General features: G+C 43.3%; 1 protein-coding gene across 1 annotated transcript in view; it reads left to right on the top strand.

Annotated features, from left to right (window-relative positions):
• The window catches only part of LOC126298231 (uncharacterized), a 641,644-nt gene that overhangs the window by 413,309 nt on the left and 206,288 nt on the right, over window positions 1-22,047 (top strand). The window contains exon 2 of the mRNA XM_049989537.1: window positions 7,308-7,490. Coding sequence (XP_049845494.1) covers window positions 7,320-7,490 — 171 coding nt within the window. The 5' untranslated portion in view covers window positions 7,308-7,319. The remainder of the gene's footprint in view (window positions 1-7,307; window positions 7,491-22,047) is intronic.

Here is a 22,047-nt window from a genome sequence, read left to right as displayed (position 1 = left end):
GGGTGCTTCATGAGTTGTAACACTATCTCGGAAGCCAAAATGGATCACGTCCATATGAGATTCATAGTTCTTGTAAATCCGTTTGCGTGTATGATTCGCAGAAGTAATTTGAGTACCTGAGATATAAAGCCAATTTACGATGGTCGCCGCATTGTGAGGCATTTGTCTTCTTCGCCGGTGTAATAAACGTTGATCTCAGCCAGTCATAAGGTGTCCTTCATGATGCACAGACAATAATGAACAATGATGTTAGGAGACTGGGCCAATCGACACCTCTTCAGCTACAACTTTAATAACTTCAGGGTAAACTCCATCGGGACCGGTGGCTTTCCCATTCCTCTGAAGTTTAGTGCATGTACTACATCACTGTTTGTGATTTCAGGACTGACTTCATTGACAGGGTGTAGAATAACAACCGTTACCAGTCACAACAGAAGGTGATTTTATTTAACACGAAGCATTTCTGAGAAAGAGAAATTTGGTAACATAGAATATGAATTTAAGTGTTGTGCATTCTTTTCTGCAGATAGCTATTTGGAGTGTAGCGTTGTCCTAAAGTGAAACTTGGACAACAGAAAACCTACAGGAAAAGAGAACTGAAGCTATTGAAATGTGGTGCTACAGAATAATGTTGAAGATTACATGACTAAAGAAATGACGAAGGGGTAGTGAACCGAACTGGAGAGTAAAGGAATTTAAGGCACAACTTCATTAAAAGAAGGAGTCAGTTGATACTACACACCTGATGCTTCAAGGACTCGTCACTTTGGTTTCAGAGGGAAGTGCGGTGGTGGGAGGAGTAATTATTTCAGAGGGAGGCCAAGGCTTGGCTCTTTTAATCAGGTACAAATGGATGAAGTTACAGTAATTATGCACAGCTAAAGAGGCTTTGCCCAGGACAGACTATTATCTACAGGCTACTTGTGCGATCTTACTCTGCATGTCACTGTGAAGTGAACACAATAACTAATGAAATACCTCTACACGTGTTGTAATTAACCTCATCTTGCCTTAACGATCCCTTAGGGAGCGAAACGTATTCGGTTGTATTATATTCTTACATTCATCGTGGGATCCTGGTTCTTGAAACCTTGCAAGTAGGCTCTCTCGGGATAGTTTGGTTTGCGGCTTTCTCCAAGTGTCTGCCAGTTCAGATTCACCAGCATCCCCGTGACACTGTCCCACAGGTCAAACAAACTGTGATCATTCGTGCTCTCCTCAGTATGCGTTCAACAGTCCCTGTTAGCCTTATATGGTACGTATCCTACATACTACAAAAACATTCCATGGCTGGTCGCAAGAGCGATTTTCAGAAAACCGCCTCTGTGGACTTATTACATTTCCCTAGTATTCTACCAATGGAACTAAGTGTGCCACCTGCTTTGACTACGATTGATTGTATGTGACTGTTCCATTTAATATCCCTACAAGCTGCTACCTCTAATTATTTGTATGACTTGCCTGATTCCAAATATGACTCGTTGATACTTTAGTCATAGGATGCTATGGTTTCACAGTTCTGTACCTAAATCTGTAAAAACTGAAACCTTATAGGATCACTTGGTTGTTCGTCTGTTTGTCTGTATGTCCGACCGTTAAGACCCTTTTTATCATGAACGGGTAGAGATACCAAGTTGAATCTTATGTCGCCTACTATGGTCTACGGTCCCTTGATAGTGCAAAAACTTCAATGTCAGTGCAATCAAAAGATACGATCATTTTTGGACTGTCGCAGACTCACTCATCGAAACATGTAGGGTACTCTCCGTTGTCCTAGAATCATGAAATTTAGAAAGAGGCAAGATTTCGCTGTACTAATAACGAAAAATCTAGAAATTCTTAATTTTTAATTATATCATAGAAGAGACAAATTTGTCTTGCCATTACAATCTTACATTACAATCGTAATCCGTCAACAGCCTGAGAAACTACTGTAGGGAGTTTGATCTGATTTTCGGTAATAGGTAGAGCGACTCATGAGGATGTTTTGCTTGCATAATTTACAAATATATTGCAGTGAGTAGCTGAGCTACGATCATGTGTAATCCCCTGCCGCTGTGAAAACTATGCTTTTACATCTAGTGATGATAGACGTAAGCGTGTCCGACAACCATGCCACGCCCGCAGTGTCACTGCAGTTCCTTTATGAACTGCTCACTCTTCATACAGACGTTCCCTGACAGCCAATGCCTATGAAGTATACAGCCTCTTTAATGTTACAAAACAGTGCTCGTAAATGATGCAGGTGCACTTTAGTTGTTTAGGAAGAGGTTCCAATATCGCATAAAATATGCATTCAAAGATTCCACAGAACGATTCGACATTTGAATCACAACGATATCCCTGTGGCTGTCTGTACCGTTTTCCTCTCCGGAGACATGTATCAAGTCTTATCAGCGATCGCAACAGGGGCGAGAGTACACGAAGACAATGCGCCAGCAATCAACAATTACCACAGCTTATTAATATAACTCAAAAATTAATGAGATAGATACAAAATTGCAGTAGTGAATGCGAAATTACACAAAACATTTAAACTTAAAATTAAAACATTCTCGAATGCCTTTGAATTCCCGGGACTGATATCTTGCCAGTATCAGTATCAATAACAGCCAAATATCATTGTGATTCTCGATTCCTGAGATGGATGAACTGTCAATATACATAACTAAGTTCGTATTGGATCCTCAAAGCATGATTCCCACTCAAACTTGCCCAGTTTTCATCTCGTTTTGTAAGCGTACAGTTTTACATTTCTAAACATTTAAAGCAAGTCACCAAGCTTTGCAATACTTTCAATTCTTATCAATTGAATATTTTTTAAGGTTTTTTCAAATAGTATTTCACTACAGATCACTGCATCAACTGTGGTAAGTCTGTATTTTCTCGTAATATCGTCTGCAAGATGATTAACATACAACATGAATTACATGGGTCCCAATACACTTCCCTCGAGCACACCCGAAGTTATTTCTACATCTGTCAATGACTCTTGTCCTAAAATAATATCCTGTGTCAGCCCTCCTGCGAAACCATAAATACAGCCAAAAAAATTCATTTGATACCCGATACGATCGTAGGTTTTATAATAACCGTAGGTACTGTGCTGAGTCAAGTGTTTTTCGAAACTTCTACATACGTCTGACTTCCTTGATCCATTATTTTGAGGATGTCATGCGAGAAATGTGTGATTTGGGTTTCATATTGTCAATGTTTTCGCAATCCATGCAGGTTTGCTTGGAGGGGGACGTTTTATTGGAGATATCTCATTACGTTTGAGATTAGAATATAGATGTTACGGATACTGGACGATAATTTTGTGTATTACTTTTGCTACCCTTCTCGCAGAAGGGTGTAATCTTTGCTTTATTCCAACTACTGTGCACGACTTTTTATGAATTTTTGTAGATTATGGTTAAAAGGGGGCTAACTCAGTGCCAAATTCGGTTTTGAATCCGATAGTAATTCCATCGGGCTGTTGTGCTCTGCTCAGTTTTAGAGACTACAGCTGATTCTTAATATCACTGGCACTAATATCTACACAAGGCCCGTCCGGTTAGCCGTGAGGTCTAACGCACAGCATTCCTGATTGAGAAGGAGCGCCTGGTCCGCGGTACGAATCCACCCGACGGACTTGTGTCGAAGTCCGGTGTGCCGGACAGTCTGTGGATGGTTTTTAGGCTGTTTTCCATCTGCCTCGGCGAATGCTGGCTGGTTCCCCTTATTACACCTCAGCTACACTATGTCGGTGATTGCTGCACAAACAAATTCTCCATGTACGCGTACACCACCATTACTCTACCACTCAAACATAGGGGTTACACTCGTTTGGTGTGAGACGTTCCCTGGCGGGGTCCAACGGGGGGCCTAACCGCACAATAACACTGAAAGAGTGGTTCGGTGTGGGGCGGCGGAGGGGTGCAGTGGACTGCGGTAGTCGTAGTGGGGTTGTGGACCACTGCGGCTCTCTCCGTCGTTTCTAGGCCGCTAGTTAACATACATTACAATACAATACAATATCTACACAGTGTGATCAAAAGTATCCGGACGCCTATTAATGGACTTAAATATGGGGTGTGTCTACCCTTCCTTCGTATTTATGACGGCTTGAATTCAGATTAAGACATTTTCAGTAAGAAGACCGAATGCCTGCAGATGAATGGCAACCCATTCTTACACAGAAGCCGAAACCAAAGGAGGTAGTGGTACTGGACGCAAGGGTCTGGAGCAAAGTCAACGTTATAATGTATCCCAAATGTATTCCCTTTGATTTAGTTGGGAACTCTGAGCAGACCAGCCCATTTCAGAGAGTTTATGCTCCTCAAATAGTTGCCTCACAAATGATGCTTTATGACAGGATGCATTGTTATGCTGATACAAACCGTCTTCTCGTCTGAGCTGTTCCTCTACTGCACGTAGTGCACAATGCTCTAAAATGAGTTATCTTTCGCGTTTAACGTTTTCTTAAGCTCAATAAGGGGACCACATTATGACAATGTAAAATACCCTATACTGCCACATTAACTCGTCCATATTTCGTTGTAGGCACTACATAAGATGACTGGTTTCGTTCTCCAGTTATTCGTCAAACCAAATTCTTCGATAGGATAGCCACAGGATGTAGCGTGATTCATGACTACAAATCACTCGTTTAAAGTCATCCACTGTCAGTTGCACTACTGCTTCCTAAGCTGAAGTTTGTAACCCATTTTCAAGCAAGTGGACTACTGTCATCAAGAACTGATGCCTGAAGCTTTAAAGAGACGAAACAGTTAGAAGCCACCAAGGCGGTCTCTGAAAACAAGCTTAAGCAGGCTGTTCTGACACAGCAAGAATCACCCGCTCGACCTCACGGTGAAACAAGTTATTGCATATTCAGTCTAGACGCCACTGTTGCAGCACCGCTGACACAGGAGAAGGACGGAAGCCAAATTGTGGCAATGATGACCTGACTCACCACCCGTCCTTGCTCAGTACTGCGCCACTGCCTTGGCCTGTATTACGATGAGTGATAGCATAGCAAGAGAGTGCTGGGTCGTGGCATCATAAATACTACCCGTTTCGGCTAAGCAGTCATTGCCTGCAGCCAGCTTCTAGAGGTAGTCCACGACAGTCATCGACCTGGAATGGGTCATTCAGCTGCTGTCACTAGACGCCATTTCCACTAGCTGCGGAACTACAGGCTTCACCTATGTCTGATGCAGTCAGGAGCTGAACTGGTGCCTTCCAGAAGCGGAACTATCTACTGGCCGGCCCCTGCAGACCTCATTAAACCTACTCGGGGCCTGACCGACTGCTAAGCCGCCGTCTGCCCTGTGTTGACGCTCACTACTACTGCAAGCTTGTCTCTGCAAGCATCCTACGCTGGGGGTTGGGGGTTTCATCACTGATTATTACGGTGCTTCCTCTGTGCCACCCAACATGACCGAATTAGGTGGAGACTGTATCAGCTGCGTGGTGGTCGTCTGCCTGGGTCCTCACGCTGCACGTCTCCGCCTGCCCGGGTGCTGACAGTGTGACTCCACTCCACTGCCGCCTATTTGACAGGACGATATTGTGAGCCTCCGGAGTCTGCGAAGGTCATGGACTAAGTTCAGCACGCCCTCCATACTCCAGGTCTGTCGTCCGTCTCTGGCTGCTGAAAGCAGCAAGACTGCAATACAACCGCTCCACCCTACGCACAAAATAAATAGCCTACATTATACTGCTTCTATGGTTTATCACCAGACATTCACCTGGCTTCACGAACCTGTTGCCCAGTTAATCAACTCACCACTCCAGCATAGCCTATAGCGGGGAACTGATTTACACCCGCCATCTTGATCCCCGCTACAGTACAGTGGCATACCTCTTTACACCACATCAAGCGTCGCTTAGCAGTGACTAAAGAAAGGTGTTGTCTCTAGGGGCTGCTTGACCACTGCACTCCTTTCTTTCTAACGGAAAGTCTTTGTGACAGCTACACTGCTGGTAGCATTTCGGAACTCGTATGTGATTCTTTCGATTTCATTCCAGGTTTTACAAGCTTCTTCCGCAATGATCGACTTCACATTCACATCACCAAAAGTCAACTTGGACAGTTTTATAAGCGTTGAAATATCCCTGACTGACTTTTTTAAATCAAGTAACTAGTCCACGTTTGGACTCACACAGAGCTCCTAACCGAACCATTCTGCTTCTACCGCTTCTGTGCTAACAACAGAATAGTCCCCGTCTCCTTCTATACTGACGGGGGACCGTCTATCGTAATATTTAGTGGTCATTTTTGCATTACATATGCGTGTCCGGAAACTTTTAATCCGACAGTGTTTATCACCCATCTACATCTACATGGATATCCTGACAATCACATTTAAGTGCCTGGCAGAGGGTTTATCGAATCACTCTCACAATGATTCTCCATTATTCCAATCTCGTACAGCGCGCGTTAAAAACTAACACCTATATCTTTCCGTGATAGCTCTGATTTCCCTTATTTCATTATGATGATCGTTTCTCCCTACGTAGGTCAGCGTCAACAAAATATTTTCACATTCAGAGGAGAAAGTTCTTGATTGAAATTTCGTGAGAAGATTTCGCCGCAACGAGAAACAACTTTGTTTTAATGATGTCCATCGCAAATCCTGTATCATTTCAATGACACTCTCTGCCCTATTGCGCGATAATACAAAACGTGCTTCCCTTCATATCTTTGCACAGTGATGAGAATTAAACTAGAGGAAATACCAGTAGACCATAATTTATAAACCGTGAAGAGCAGAAGCAAATCATTCTTCCCGCTGAAGACCACAACAACAGCAAAGGCATGTCTTCAAAATTGCTATTATCCTTGACTTACGTACATGTGATGAGATTTTGCATCCGATAGGCGTGCTCAAGAGTCATTCATTGAGTAGAAGAAACTCAGATGTGCAATGAAACAACGTCAAACATCGCTCGCCCCCAGTCTTCGTCGCATATGAATATCCACCTGTAAGTTTAAGCATGCATCGCCTTTATTCACTTAAATGCAATGAATATTCTGTCGTTTCACGCCGGAAAATTTCCTGATAGAGTAGATACTGTTAAAAAGATCAATAAAAGCTAGAACAGAACGTCCCAAGGAGGCTGCGAATGAACTCCACACTCAATTAAGCAATATTAGTTCGCTAAATATTTCGCTATTTCTTTTTAATGCAAAATTGTATTTTACCTTGTTTCTATCGACCACCCTGCACGATGTGATCTGTAGTTCTACTGTGCTACATCCAAATTTTCGTGTTAATGGCGTTGCATGCCACTAATTGTACAAAACTTGATGGTTGTAGGGTAGGCGCACGATGCGGCTGCGGGACTTGATGACGGCTGCGGCATCGCTGTCGCTGCTGTCGCTGCTGGCGTCCTACCGCCTGACGACACCGCAGCGGCGCCCGCCCATGCACTCCGCTGACGCCGACGCCGAACACTTGTCCGCCGACCACACGGAGCGCATCGCACGGCTTCTGCACCAGGTAAGTAGGAGTGGTCCGTACGTTACCATGAGCATGCTTGAAGTGAATTTATACAAGCAAACCTTTCAACTATAAAGACAGGTTTTACTCCAATGCATACTGCTGGTCGTTGACCCGTCAGCACAGTGAAGGCAACATGCAACAAACATCAAATTCACGTGAAGTATAATGCATGCTTGCATAAGCAAACGATTAACATTTTAGTTCAGTCACATCAAGTAGGTACGAGTAATGCCATCTACACACTGTGTATGAAAGGAAATACTCTCTAAGAGAGAAAGAGAGGGGAAAAAAAAGAACGAGCCACCACGAAAAAATTATCCGAACGGGACAGAAATCGGTAGATGTGATGAACATTGAACATATACAAGCAAATAAATGTGTATAATTTCCGAAAAACTGAAACATACATTTAGTCAAGATATATATGAAGATGGTATCTGTTCTTTCGGACATGTCCGAAAGAACGGATACATCTTCATATAGTTAAGACTAACCGGCCATTGACCTCCGTCTTGTGTGCGGATGCACACGTATTGCCCGAACTCTTACGGGACTCGGTAATATTGTCTGCCGCGAGTAATGAGTGTAATGGTCAGGGGCACTGCGAATGTATTGTATGGACATTAAGTAGCGAATGTGGGTCTCATGCGGAGCGTGCAAGGGATAGGTAGGTCCTTGCAGTCGCACTATCCTCTGTGCCCTCGGTGACTCAGATGGATAGAGCGTGTGCCATGCAAGCAGGAGATCCCAGGTTCGAGTCCCGGTCGGGGTACACATTTTCAACTGTCCCCGTTGATGTATATCAACGCCTGTCGACAGCGTAAGGTCTTGATTTAATTATCATTTCTCTTATTGAAGAGGCAAATCTTCACAAACTGAGCAAGTCAATAACGCGATGGTCCACTTCTGGCCCTTATGCAAGCAGTTATACGGCTTGGCATTGATTGATCGAGTTTTTGGATGTCCTCCTGAAAGATATCATGTCACATCCTGCCCTTTGCTGCGTTATATCGTCAGAATCCAGAGCTGTTTGGAGGGCCCTGCCCATAATGCTTAAAACGTTTTCAACTTGGGGGAGATACGGCGACCTGCCTGGCCAAGGTGAGGTTTAGTAAGCACAAAGACATGACGGAGTGTAGAATACTGTCGACGTACCGCTGTGCTGTAAGGGTGCCACGAATGATAACCTAAGAGCTCCCGCTATGAAAACTAACGGACTCCAGTCTCTCACTCCTGTTTGTCGGGCCGTATGGTGGAAGACAGTCAGGTTGGTATCCAGCCACTGACCAGGGCGTCGCCAGACACTTCCTCGCAGGTCATCGGGGCTCAGTTCGAGCTGGGAATCATCACTGAAGATATTTCTTCTCTAGTCAGTGAGAGTACAGGCCGAGGACGTGTCTGGAGACGCCCTGGACAGCGGTGGGACAACAACGTGACTGTCTCCCGCCATACGGCGCCACATTCAGGCATCAAGGAGTGATGGTCTGGAGTGCCTTTTAATTTCATAGCAGGACTATCCTTTTTTTTTTAAAAAAAAAAGAAATTTCAGCCATTTGATGTTAACTGTTTATTTTGTACACAATCATGATTTCGGCTTTGTAGCCATTCTGTGACTTGTCACAGATGGGTCAGACATATTTTAAGATTTCAACATGCGTTTGAGAATGGCTACAAAACCGGAACCACAATTGTGTACAATTAATGAACAACTAACACTCATATGATGGAAACTCCTTTCAAAAAATCTATATGACTGTGGTCCACCACGAAGGAGAGATATCTTTGTTTGTCATCCACGGTGCCCTTACGGCACAGCGGTACGTCGATGGTATTGTACGCCTCGTTTTGTTGTCTTTATGGCAAGCCATCCTGGGCTTATACTTCAGCAATATAATGCCAGCACGCACAGGGCGAGAGTTTCTACTGACTATCTTCGTGCTTGCCAGCTAGATCGAGGGGGTCTCTCCTCAACTGAGAACGGCTGGAGTCTTATGAGCAGGGCCCTCCAACCATCTAGGGATTCTGACGATCTAAGACCCCATTCGACATAATATGACACGATACCTCTTAGGAGCTTATCTATGAGCTGCATCAATCAGTGCCAAGCGGAATAGCTAACTGCATAAGGGCCACAGATGGACCAAGACGTTATTGACTAGCCCAATTTCTGAAGCTCGTGCTCTTGAGTAAATCATACAATTTTTGTAAAATTGTAATTATTTGTTTGTCTGTACGTGTAAATCCGTTCTCCCAGTTTCCGTCCCATTCTGATAACTCCTTCGGAGTTCGTGGTGTTTTTCCTTTAGAGTGTTCTACGAAACGGATTCCACTTGTACAAATAGCATTTGAATGTCCTTTGTTTGTGAGAAGATCATGTGATGCATCGTGTCAGAAGGAGAAACGTCTGTCACCACGTGACGGAATTAGACGGCAACAGGTTTGTGGCGTGTAGAGAGAGTTACTTTTTTTTCCGCGATAATGCTATTCCCGTTGGTGGGTATTCTGCGGCCGTCACGTGGTTATAGGGTTTATGGATTCTGGGGGGCCATGCACAGTGCCATGTAGGATCTCAACGGCGCCACGCCAGTAGCGTCTGACAGGACAACATATCGCTCCTCGACCATGCAGGGTCATATAGCCACCTCAAGAACGTTATTCAGGAAAGAAACATGTCTGTGGCAGACAAGTATCTACATGGATGCAGCTACGACGCCTGGAACAGCAGAACCTCTCAGCACGGCGTGCGTTATTGTGACTTTATTTCACGCGCCAGCAGAGAGACAGCGCGCCGACGGTGGTGTTCCTAAGAAAATTTCATCCTCACAGACGAGTCTCAGTTATATGTACAGCAACACGATGGTCGTATCCATGTGTGGAGGCTCCGAAGAGAAAGACTGTAGCTAGACTGCATTCTTGATCACCGTACGGGCCCACCACTCGGTCTGTATGTATGTGATACATTGGGTACACAATAAGAAGACCTCTGGTTCTCATAAATGGTAATCTGAACAGCAGGCTTTATGTTTCTGACGCTTTAAGACTGGCGACTTTGCCTATCTTCGACGTTTCAGTAACGTTATTCCAACAAGGCAATACAAGGCCATGTGTAAAATGGGGAATTCGCGCGATCTACTTGAGTTTGACCGATGGCAGATTGTGATAGCCCGGATGGCTAGACACGAACATTTCGGAAACTGCACTTCTTGTCAGGTGTTCAAGAAGTGCTGTGTTGAGTGTCTTCAACACGTAGCTAAACCAAGGCGAAACTATGTCCAGACGTCGTGGCTTTGGGCGGCCATTCCCATTACAAATGTCGGACGTCGTAGGCTGGGCATACTGGTAAAACAGGACAGGCGTCGAGCTGTGCTGGAACTAACATCAGACTTCAATGTTGGACACAGTATAAGTGTGTCTGAACACACAGTGCACCGAAAACACCTAACGATGGGCCTCCGCAGCCGACTACCTATGAATGTGCCAATGTTAACACCACGACAATGGCAACTATGGCTGAAATGGGCATTGCGCGTTGGCACAGTGGCATAGCGTTGCATTGTCTGATGAATTTCGATACCTTCTTCATCATTATGATAGGAGGGCTCGAATCCGTCGTCTTGCAGGGGAATAGCTATTTGAGCCGTAAGAATAAATTGAAGAAAATGCTTTTCCTTCGAATTTACAAGCTAAAGCTTCGCAATTTATGAATAAAATGTGAAGCAAGAGCTTTTGCTTGTGGGAACAAAAAGGACAATGAAAGCTTTTGCTTGCCCCTTGGGTCTTGCTTCGGTATTAGATTGACACCTGCAAGGCGGTACGGAGACAAGCTGGCGGCAGTTGCTTTATTCTCTAGGGAACATTCTCGTGGGCATCGATGGGTCCAGTGGAGCTCGTGCAAGGTACCAAACGGTCACGGGGTATCGTACACAGGTTGCAGACCACGTATAACTTCTCATGGCCATCATGTTTCCCAACAGTAGTGCCACAAGACACGGAGCATGATGGAGTGGTTCGTGGATGACAGTGGCGCGCTCCAGTTGATGTGCTGGCGCCAACTCGCCAAATGCGAACGTGATCGAATACATCTGGGATGTGACTGAACGTGGCGTCAGAGCTCATCGCCCCCTTCTCGGAATTAGCGGTAATTTGGTGACTTGTGTGTGCAGATGTGATGCCAGATCTATCCATTGTCCTAAAAAGGCCTCATAGTTTAAATTCCAAGACGCGTTGCTGTTATTATCCTTGCATAAGGTGGACAAACCGGCTATCAGATACGTTGTCATACTGTTCTGGCTGATCAGTGTATGTGAGACACATACCATATACGACTAACAAGGCATATTAGACGTATACAGTGAAGTCAGCATAAATGGTAAAGATTTGTGTGACTCTAGGAGAGTGTCACAGAAATTCTGAAGAAACTGAACTGGTAGACACTTGAAGGTGGACACAAACTATCTCAAGAAACTATATTACGAGATATCAGGACTTCAGCCGCCTACAAGCATTGAAGTAAATCAATGGTAAAGGTTGAAAATTTGTGACAGACCGGGACTCGAACTCCAGTGCTCCGTTTCTCTAAAACGGTTGCCTTAACTGCCTCGGTCATCCAGACACGCTTCTTGCCGAACCCAAATTCTGATGTTGCCCTCGCTCGCTTATATATATCGATGGTAGGCAACAATGGAAATCTCATTATAAAGGGCAATGGGCGCTACTTGCGCGTGGCAGGTTGAGAACTTAGGTTGGAGGGGAAACGTGTCCGAATGGCCGAGGCGATTAAGGCAGCAGTTCTAGAGAAGCGGAGCGTCTGGCTTAGAGTCCCGGCCCGCCACAAATTTTTCAGCCTTCACTATTAATGTATTTCAATGCCTGTTGGCAGCTGAAGTCCTGATCTCTCGTAATAGAATTTCTCTACGACCACTGTATACGCAGTGGTGTCTGTTTTGTCAGAAGTGTCAGACGCAGGAGACATCACATATCTGTACATACCAGGAAAGCCTATTTACATATTTCCAAGGACCACTTTAAAATCAGACTTTACTCATTTACTGCAAACGCCCACGTATCGCTGCGGTAGGTATTGTGAAGATAGTATTATATTAATTACAGCGCATTTAAACAGTCATTCTTCCTGCACCCCATGCGTGAATGGAATGGGAAGAAGCTCTAATTACTAGTACACTGGGAAGAGCCCTCTGTGATGCACTTCCCAATGGTTTGGAGAGGAATGATGTAGATGTAAATGACTGAGATATTACTTCAGTAGTACTTCTTATAACTGCTACAATCCCAGAGTCAATGTTGTGTCGACTGCTTTCAGAAACACTGAATTTCAGTCCCAGTCCAGACTAGATCTTACTGAACACACTGGATTTCTCACAGAGAAATTAGTTTGTAAGCTGTGTATAGTAGCACGCCCCTATCGCCTAGAGAAGGCTGCTGCGCTATAGAAGTCGGCTCGTTCGTCGGAGTGTGTAGAAGAGCATAGTTATGAAAGTTTCGCTGTGGCGGTAATGAGTAATTAATTGCCAGTGCATGTATGAATATATCATGGCGACGCAATTCTATATTTATTTTCAAACAGTTCCTGTGGTAAATTATTTATATTCGTCAGTACCAGCCGGCGAACAGACTACGTCATTTGCATCGGAGTTTGAACTGAACCTTAAGTATTGGTTTCGGAAATATGGTAGTGTGTGATGTATGGCGATCGCGAATTTGCTATCGTAATATGTCTAGTTAAACTGAGTCGTTATCGTGACGAAAAAAATCCGTTAAGTTCTCAAGAAATCAGTCGCAAGAGTTTGGTTATCTAGCTGAAGTAGAGACTGAAATGTATATCTAAAATTAGTATATGAACAATGCAGGCAAATAAAGTAATATTTCAGAATAGAAACCAAGTTCTCTCAGAGCTGTTCTTCTTTGGATAATAAAGTAATACCCACTCCTTTTGCACTGAAATGATATCTTGTACTTAGAGAATTTCAGGAATCGGTAGTCCCACAGAGGATGAAGCATTCCGCCACAGAACTAGAGGTATATAACTTAGGTCGCTGTAGATGAACCTTCCACTTATCTACCCGCGAAGTGCAGAATGAGAGGATTATTAACTTTGCATATACACTGTCTGATTTAAAGTATCCGGATACCTATTAATTGACACTTTCAATCAGGTTTCTGAATGCCTGTGGAGGAATCGCAGCCCATTCCTTCTCAAGAGCCGAAGGCGGAGAAGATAGTTACGTTCGATGTCTGGGCCTGGAAAAGAAGTCGACGTTCTCACTCATCCCAAAGGTATTCCACGGGGTTGTGTTCGGGGTCTCTGGCAATAAGCCCAATTCAGGTATTTTACAGTCCATTGCCTAATGGATGCTGCTTTTGATAGGATGCGTTGTCATGCTGATACGAACCATCATCGTCTTGGAATTGTTCCTCTACTGTACACCGTACACAACAATGTAAAATGTGTTAATATACTTCCGCATTGACCCTTTTTTTAAGCGCACTAAATGGACTACACCTTAACCACGAAAAACATCACCGTTCTGATAATTCACCATTGTCTTCACTGTTGGTATTACACATCCTGGCGGGTGACCTTCTCCAGCCATTCGCCAAACCCAGATCCTTCGATCGAATTTTCACAGAGTATGGCACAATTCATCACTCCAAAGCACTCCTTTCCACTCGTCTACTCTCCAATGGCGTCGCTCTTTACAACACTGCCGCTTAGCGCTGACCGTAGATGATGATTATTATGTTTGGGTTGTGGGGCGCTCAACTGCGCTGTCATCAGCGCCCGTACAAAGTCCCAATTTGACTCAAATGGCTCTGAGCACTATGGGACGCAACATCTCAGCTCATCAGTCTCCTCGAACTTAGAAAACAAATGGTTCAAATGGCTCTGAGCACTATGGGACTTAACTTCTGTGGTTATCAGTCACCTAGAACTTAGAACTACTTAAACCTAACTAATCTAAGGACATGTCACACATCCATACCCAAGGCAGGACTCGAACCTGCGACAGTAGCAGTTGCGCGGTTCCAGACTGAAGTGCCTAGAACCGATCGGCCACAACTGCCGGCCAGTCCCAGTTTGTACACAGTCAAACTTTTTTCACAGTCCATTTTAGGCACTGTCACAAATGATGATGATGATGGTGATGAAATGACGAGGCCAACACAAACACCCTGATCCCGGGCAGAGGAAATCCCCAGCCCGGCCAACCTGGGACGCCGTGATCCAGATGCTGGCCACTGGACCACGAGCTGCGGGCTGACCGTAGAAATACAGTATGTCCCTTATAAGGACATGCTCGACTATTGTACTCCATTCAATTTAACTTCAGGCGCAGAGTCATAGCGTTTTGGAACTCACCAGTAATTCCTTCCGCTGGTTTCAAGCGACGCTTTAACACCAGCTTCCGCAATGTTCAGTACGTAAGTTTTATCTGGCCTTGGTGTTGCTGTGGTTTTCCTTCGTGTTTTCACTTCACAATCACATCACCAGCAGTCAGTTTGGAGAGCTTTCTAAGGGTTGAAATGCCCTTTATGGATCTGCTGCTTAATTGGCATCCGAGATCTCCTGATCTACACGTTCTGCTTTTACTACTTCTCTACTGACAAACCATTACTCCCTGACTCCATTTATGCTGGTGCGTTCTTCTCTCATGAAATCAAGCTATCAGTTCCGAATTAAATAAGTTTTCCCCGACACATTTCATCGCATAATGAATAACGCCATTTATACTTCCGCAGGCCGGCTTTAACAAAACGCAGAATTCATGAAGTCCATTTGAATAATATTGGTGATGATGAGTAATGTTTTCGCTCCAATTTTCCTCAATTAACTGTTCCTTCCTTCGTCTACTTCTGAGGTTTTATTGGTTTACCATGCCTCGAAGCAACAATACTTTGCATCTTTCTTAGGACCAATACGCATCTAATTGTGTATATTCTTGTACTGACCTTGACCTGATTTCAGCCGCTCCATTGCCCTAATGGCTTGGCTCGCCACCTCATGAGGGCTTCAACAGTGGCACAAGAGTGACAAACTACAGATTCCTAATTTATTATTTTATAACAGAACGTAATGCAATTAAATTTTCCGGGCAGTTATGAGAATTATCTTATATACGGCCACAGTATTTTTCTTGACTCTCTCCTTTTTTTTTGTTTCATCAATTCATTCTTTTGTACGCTTTTCTCTAAAGCTTCAACGACGTGAAATTCGTTTCCCATAATCGCTGATCCTGTGAGTCAGAGAATTAACTACGTATTCCTCAGCTTATTCTAAACACGTCTTACATTCTTTTTGTGCTCTTCTTACAATATTCACAACTGTACTATTGAGAAAACATCGATGTATCGGAATTTTTTCCTAAATATATCGAAGTGCGAAGGCGACTCCATTTTCACCGATATATCGATAAATCGATATCTAAATGCGATATGTAGTAGCGATATTATATATATATATATATATATATATATATATATATATATATATATATATATATATATATATATATTCTCGATTTTCTATACATATATTCGAAGTGTCCCTTTTGAAACTGCAGTAGAACGTAATTTACTTTCACTGTGTGAAGGTGTCTCAATATTTTTTGAGCTGTCATCACATCTAGTTTTTCACTTTGATTGTGTGAAGCATATATAGGTGACACAGAGGAGAAGTCCGATTGCACTGTGGGGCGGTGGTGTGGATAGAATAATAAGATATCAGAGGTGAAGGATTAGGACTGGTGTGCTCTTTCTTCACGTTGGCATTCTTAAAAATACAAGTGCTGCAACAGATGACAAGACTGGTATTTGCCGTGAGTGGGGACGTGTGAGGCAAAGTGCTGAAGTAATCGGCGCCCAGCGCTACCAACAGAAATTGCAACGTTTAACTTCACGACACAATTTTTACAATGCAACTGCTAGGTCGCTGACGTTTGCTGAAATGAAAAACAGGGAGGACCACATGAAGTATTCCAGACGAATTCGATATGTTTAGGATTGCCATAGTCCAAGGACCAAAATCAAGAACAAAATTCGGTATGTATCATATGTTACGAAACCGAACGACGTACCCATTGTCCACCTTTTGTTGTGCCATCTACCTGCAAAAATGGTTCAAATGGCTCTGAGCACTATGGGACTTAACATCTGAGTTCATCAGTCCCCTAGAGCTTAGAACTACCCTTAACCTAACTAACCTAAAGACATCACACACATCCATGCCAGAGGCAGGATTCGAACCTGCGACCGTAGCAGTCGCGCGTTTCCGGACTGAAGCGCATAGAGCCGCTCGGACACCGTAGCCGGCCATTTACCTGCAGTTCCTATTGCTAGCAGAGTGGTTATCACGAAGCGTGAACGTGCATAGTTTTCCTTTCAGTTCTTGCTTTGATTGGGTATGCAAGCTGCTAGCTTGTTGGTGTACAGAATATTTAATAATAAACCAGTAATTAAATAAACAATTCTAAAGCTGGCAGTGTATTTACAATCTGCAGCCGATATTTTTTCAAGGTATCGAGGGCCGATAATGATATTTTTTTAAATATCAATCTTTTAGATTCCCGATATTTTTAAAGATATAAACTGTCTTAATTAACAGCTACCTTTCCTTGTGTAAATAAGTCTATAGTTCTCGTTTCACATTCAGTCTTAGCTAATCTGTAATGCCCATTCACTCACCTTTAGTCTCTAATGCCACTGCCTCACAATGTGATTACCTTGCAAACCGAAAACAGATTAAGAAAATAAATTAATGCTGTGGAATATACACATCACTGTGTTTTTTATTTATAACTGCTGGAAGTGGTGTACATCTCGTATTTGGGATTGGCATCACAGAGTGTAGCAAAAACACTGAAATATTTCCACTATAGACTTCGTGCTATGTGCGGAAGACCACAGCACAGTGTAATTTTAATAGTCCCTTAAAACTGGGTACACATAATTACTTGTTCTGATTGCTATAAGTTTTATATTGGTCAGTCAGCTAGAGACATAGGAACTAGACTGGCTGAACATTACCGCATCTTGGTATGACTCCACATTTGCTGGACGTCTGCTGACTGAGGACCACAGCTACCAACGAAAGTCCCGTGTCCTCCACTTACCAAACAAAGGTCGAAAACACAATCTTTTGGAAGCCCTGTAAATCAAAAAACATACAACCCACAGTCCCGATTTACGAGTAATCTTAAATGACCAAACACAGCTCAATACTTCCCCTCGTCTAAATTTCACTTAATCCACGCAGTTTTCCAATGCTTCACACACTCTCTTCCTTCCTGTTCCTCCACTTTCCTGAACTTATTTATTTTATTGTGGTTCTCTATGTACTCCTTACATTCTGTTGCTACTGTTGCTTCGAGCTATTTTTAGTTCTCTTGTCACATTGGCTACTAATCTTATTTTACTGGGATAGTTAAATAATTTGAATTATTATATAGGCAGTGTTTACGATTTTAGTGTTAACATTTTTCCTAGTTTGCTCCATTTATATTTGTTTACCATATAACTTTTTCCTTTTTGATTGTATTACCACCGCACTATTAAAGATGAAATTTAGTGTGTGTTCGTGCCTCAGTCTAGGTAACTAACTTCTTTTCCAATGTTGTTTCAAAATGCCGTACGTTTTTTGATTGATGACGATAGTCCGTTAAAGTTTGCTGATGGCTTTGTAAGCGAAAACTAGAACATACACTAGAACATACACAATGTTATGGTTTTCATTTATAATTTTATTGTTTTACCTGGAAGAGACGTAAGAATCACTTAACAAGATAAATTCTCTCCTCACCAAGTCTGTCATTGCTTTCTTTTCTGAGAACATGCTATTGCCGAAGTGTCCATTAATCAGGCTCTTGCCATTATCTAACCTTCCCCATTATTTCTTTGTGTTCCTCCTCTTTATTCAGTATGATGGAACCAAAGCACCTTCTCACACTAGTATAGCTTTCACATCTCTGCCTGACTGGTGAATTCTCTTATAAAATCGCTCAGATATTGCTGTAACTTCTGATTCCCTACGTATGTCTACCAATGCATCCATAGCATCAGTTTCCACTCTTATCTGGAAATGTTTCGTAGCAGGCTTGATTTGATTTTGACGTCCATCACTGTCTTCATCCTGTTCTCTTGACGTAAATCGTCAAAATTTCCAACGCACTGACCGTTTGCTCAATCTGCTTTGCTGAATCTCATTTTCGTAACTTCAGTTTCACATTTTTCCATGTGCTGTTGTTTACGTATCTCAGCAATACACCATTTGTTTATGACACTGAATTGTAGTTATCTGTCATGGCTGATGTGATATCCATTTGCAGTTTCTGAAACAACCTTCTAAGCTTCTTCTGTCTTCTTGGTAATTTGATCGCCTTTTTGGAATTTACAACTGTGTCATCTCAAACGTGTCTCACAATTTCCGCAAGGCTACTATTCGCACATATTCTTTCTGTGCCATTCCAGTACCTTGCAGCTATATAAACGCTAGTGGTGTCGGACGGTTGAGGCTATGGTGTCGACTATGGCCCCCCTGACCTTTTGGATTTCATATTCGCAGGACACTCGAGACACGATCAACTTGAGCAATAATATCGCGGTTTCCATAATTCCCGAGCTTGCCGCTCTCGAGTACTGACACATGCTGATGGCCGTTTCCTGATCCCGGCGGAGGTTTGAGTCCTCCTTCGGGCATGGGTGTGTGAGTTTGTCCTTAGTATAATTTATGTGAAGTAGTGTGTAAGCTTAGGGACTGATGACCTTGGCAGTTAAGTCCCATAAGATTTCTCACACGTTTGAACATTTTGAACGAACGTTTCCCTTTCTTACGCGAGGCACTTCGCGCAAATAACCAATGATTCAAATGCAGTTTCTTAATGAGAAGCCTACCGCCCACAACCTAACTATTCTAAATATAGATGGTGATGCTCATATGTACTGTGCCTGGTTGTGCTGAAATGCTAATTATTTTCGTATCCAGGCCTGTAGTGGACTTTATGCCAACTTGATGTTTGTTGCATACAGTCTTCAAGGTGCTGCTATTGTGACGACTAGTAGCGAATCTCTGAAGAACGTCACAAGCCTGTGTACTGTATAGCTGCAGCCATCCTCGGTCTTTCTTTTAATTTATTGGAAAACTATTTCAGTAAATTTAGTGTTTCTGCTTGTGAAGTGGTCTGTTATCCTGTGGCGGACTAAGCCAATCGGAGGCGTGGGGCGTCAAAACAAAATGAGAGCCCTGTTCTGCTTAGATATTGATGAACTTTTAGTGCACATTTTGTAAAGAAATGAATAATATAGATATAATCGTTGACAAAAAAGTCAGATGTTTGTAATCTGTATTGTTTATTATACCGGGGACCTAGAAACGACGGAGAGGCTTCGTTCCGCCGTAGCCCACAGTGGTTCACAATCCCACGACAGGCCATAGCAGTCCACCCACCTCACCGCCACCCCACATCGAACCCAGGGTTATTGTGCAGTTCGGCCCCCAGTGGACCCCCCCCCCCCCCCCCCCCTTTGGAATGTCTCATACCAGACGAGTGTAACCCCAACTGTGTGCGTAGTAGAGTAATTATGGTGTACGCGTACATGGAGACAGCGTTTGCGCAGCAATCGCCGACACAGTGTAACTGAGGCGAAATAAAGGAAACCATCCCGCATTCATCGAGATAGATGGAAAACTGCCTTAAAAACCATTCACGGGCTGGCCGACACACCGGACCTTGACACTAGTCCGCTGGGCTGATTCGTGCCGGGGACCGGCACGCATTACCGCTCGGGAAGCAGCGCGTTAGACCGCGCGGGCTGTAATGTGTATACTCTACGCTCTGGTGTTTGTAATACACACACTTAAAGATACAGGTGAGAAGAGCAGAATACGAATCACTATTCAGCACAGCAACCATCAGGTAGAATGCAAAGAAGTAATAAGGAAAATAATAAGAAAAGGGTCTTTTATTTTATACAAGGGTGAGTCAAATGAAAACCTTAAATATTTTTTAAATATCATTTATTGAGCATAAGTTGTACAAGGCTGTATCACTTTTCAAAATAATCTCCCCCACGCTCAATGCAAGTCCTCCAGAGGTTACAAAGTGCATAAATTGCTTCAGAAAAAAATTCCTTTGGTAGTCGGCGCAGCAACTCAAGCACCGCGTGGCGTACCTCTTCATCAGAACGGAAGTTCTTTCCTCCCATTGCGTTTTTGAGTGGTTCAAACATATGGAAATCACTTGGTGATGAGGAATGGCGCCATTCATTGCTCTCTCTCTTCGTTTCCGGTTGGTGGAAGTGAACGCAGGTTTCGTCCCCAGTAACGATTCTAGCAAGGAAGCCATCACCTTCTCGTTCAAAGCGCCGAAGTTCTTCACAAGCATAAACACGTCGTTCTCTCATTTCAGGAGTCAGCTGCCGTGGCACCCATCGTGCAGACACTTTGTGAAACTGTAGAACATCATGCAAAATGTGGTGTGCTGACCCATGACTTATCTGTAAACATGCTACAATGTCATTCAGTGTCACTCGGCGGTTTTCCTTCACTATGGCTTCAACTGCTGCAAATATTCTGTGGAGTCACAGCTCGTTGTGACTGACCTGGACGAGGAGCAGCTTCCATTGAAGTTACACCATTTGCAAACTTCCTACTCCATTCGTAGACTTGCTGCTGTGACAAACATGCATCACCGTACTGAACCTTCATTGGTCGATGAATTTCGATAGGTTTCACACCGTCACTACGCAAAAACCGAATAACAGAACGCTGCTCTTCCCTGCTGAATGTCGCAAGTGGGGCGGCCATCTTTATACTGATACTGCGACGGTATGTGTGCATTTGTACTATGCTGCCACCTACAGGCCATTCTGCACGCTGTTTGTAGCAGGATAACTTAGCGAAATTTCGATTTGTTATTACAAATTTAAGGTTTTCATTTGACTCACTCTCGTATATCTTGAAAAAATGCTTGTGCGGTTATAGTATTAGTTTCGTCAACTTGGTATGAGATGGCAGCTACCATAAATATTATTGTAGTACATGTTTCCGTGTTTAAATTTTACTGAAATCCTCAGTCACGTTGTTGAAATCTATAACATCTAACTTTTCTTTCGCTTGATATAGCGGACAGATTGGCCAGTAGTTCCTGATTCATCGTAAAAAGAAAATAATTTTTTATTATTTTAAATTTTCAGAAACTTCTGTCGCACGATGCGACTGAAACACTAACTCTGAAGAAGTACCGGATTATAAGTAAAGTACAGGGTAATGGTTCGCTGAAGTCCCATTTATTTATAAATTGAAGGATTTCTTGGGCTGTCCATCTACCAGCAACGTCAACACTCGTATAGGTTGCACATTGGTGCCTACGATACAAATTTATTTCTTACTGCACCTGCTCCTTGTCAAACTTATCGTAAATATGTACCAGATTCTCTAGTCCTACAGTCACAGTGTCATCGGAAGTTTCAAAAATAAATTTTGCTTCAACAAACTTGATAGTTTTGGTGGTTTCCTTGATGGCCGTGTTTCGTTGTGACAATT

This window comes from Schistocerca gregaria, chromosome X (assembly GCF_023897955.1).
Source record: "Schistocerca gregaria isolate iqSchGreg1 chromosome X, iqSchGreg1.2, whole genome shotgun sequence".
NCBI classification, from domain to species: Eukaryota; Metazoa; Arthropoda; class Insecta; order Orthoptera; family Acrididae; genus Schistocerca; species Schistocerca gregaria.
The sequence above is the reverse complement of the archived record's forward strand: the minus strand, read 5'-3'. Positions and strand labels throughout refer to the sequence as shown.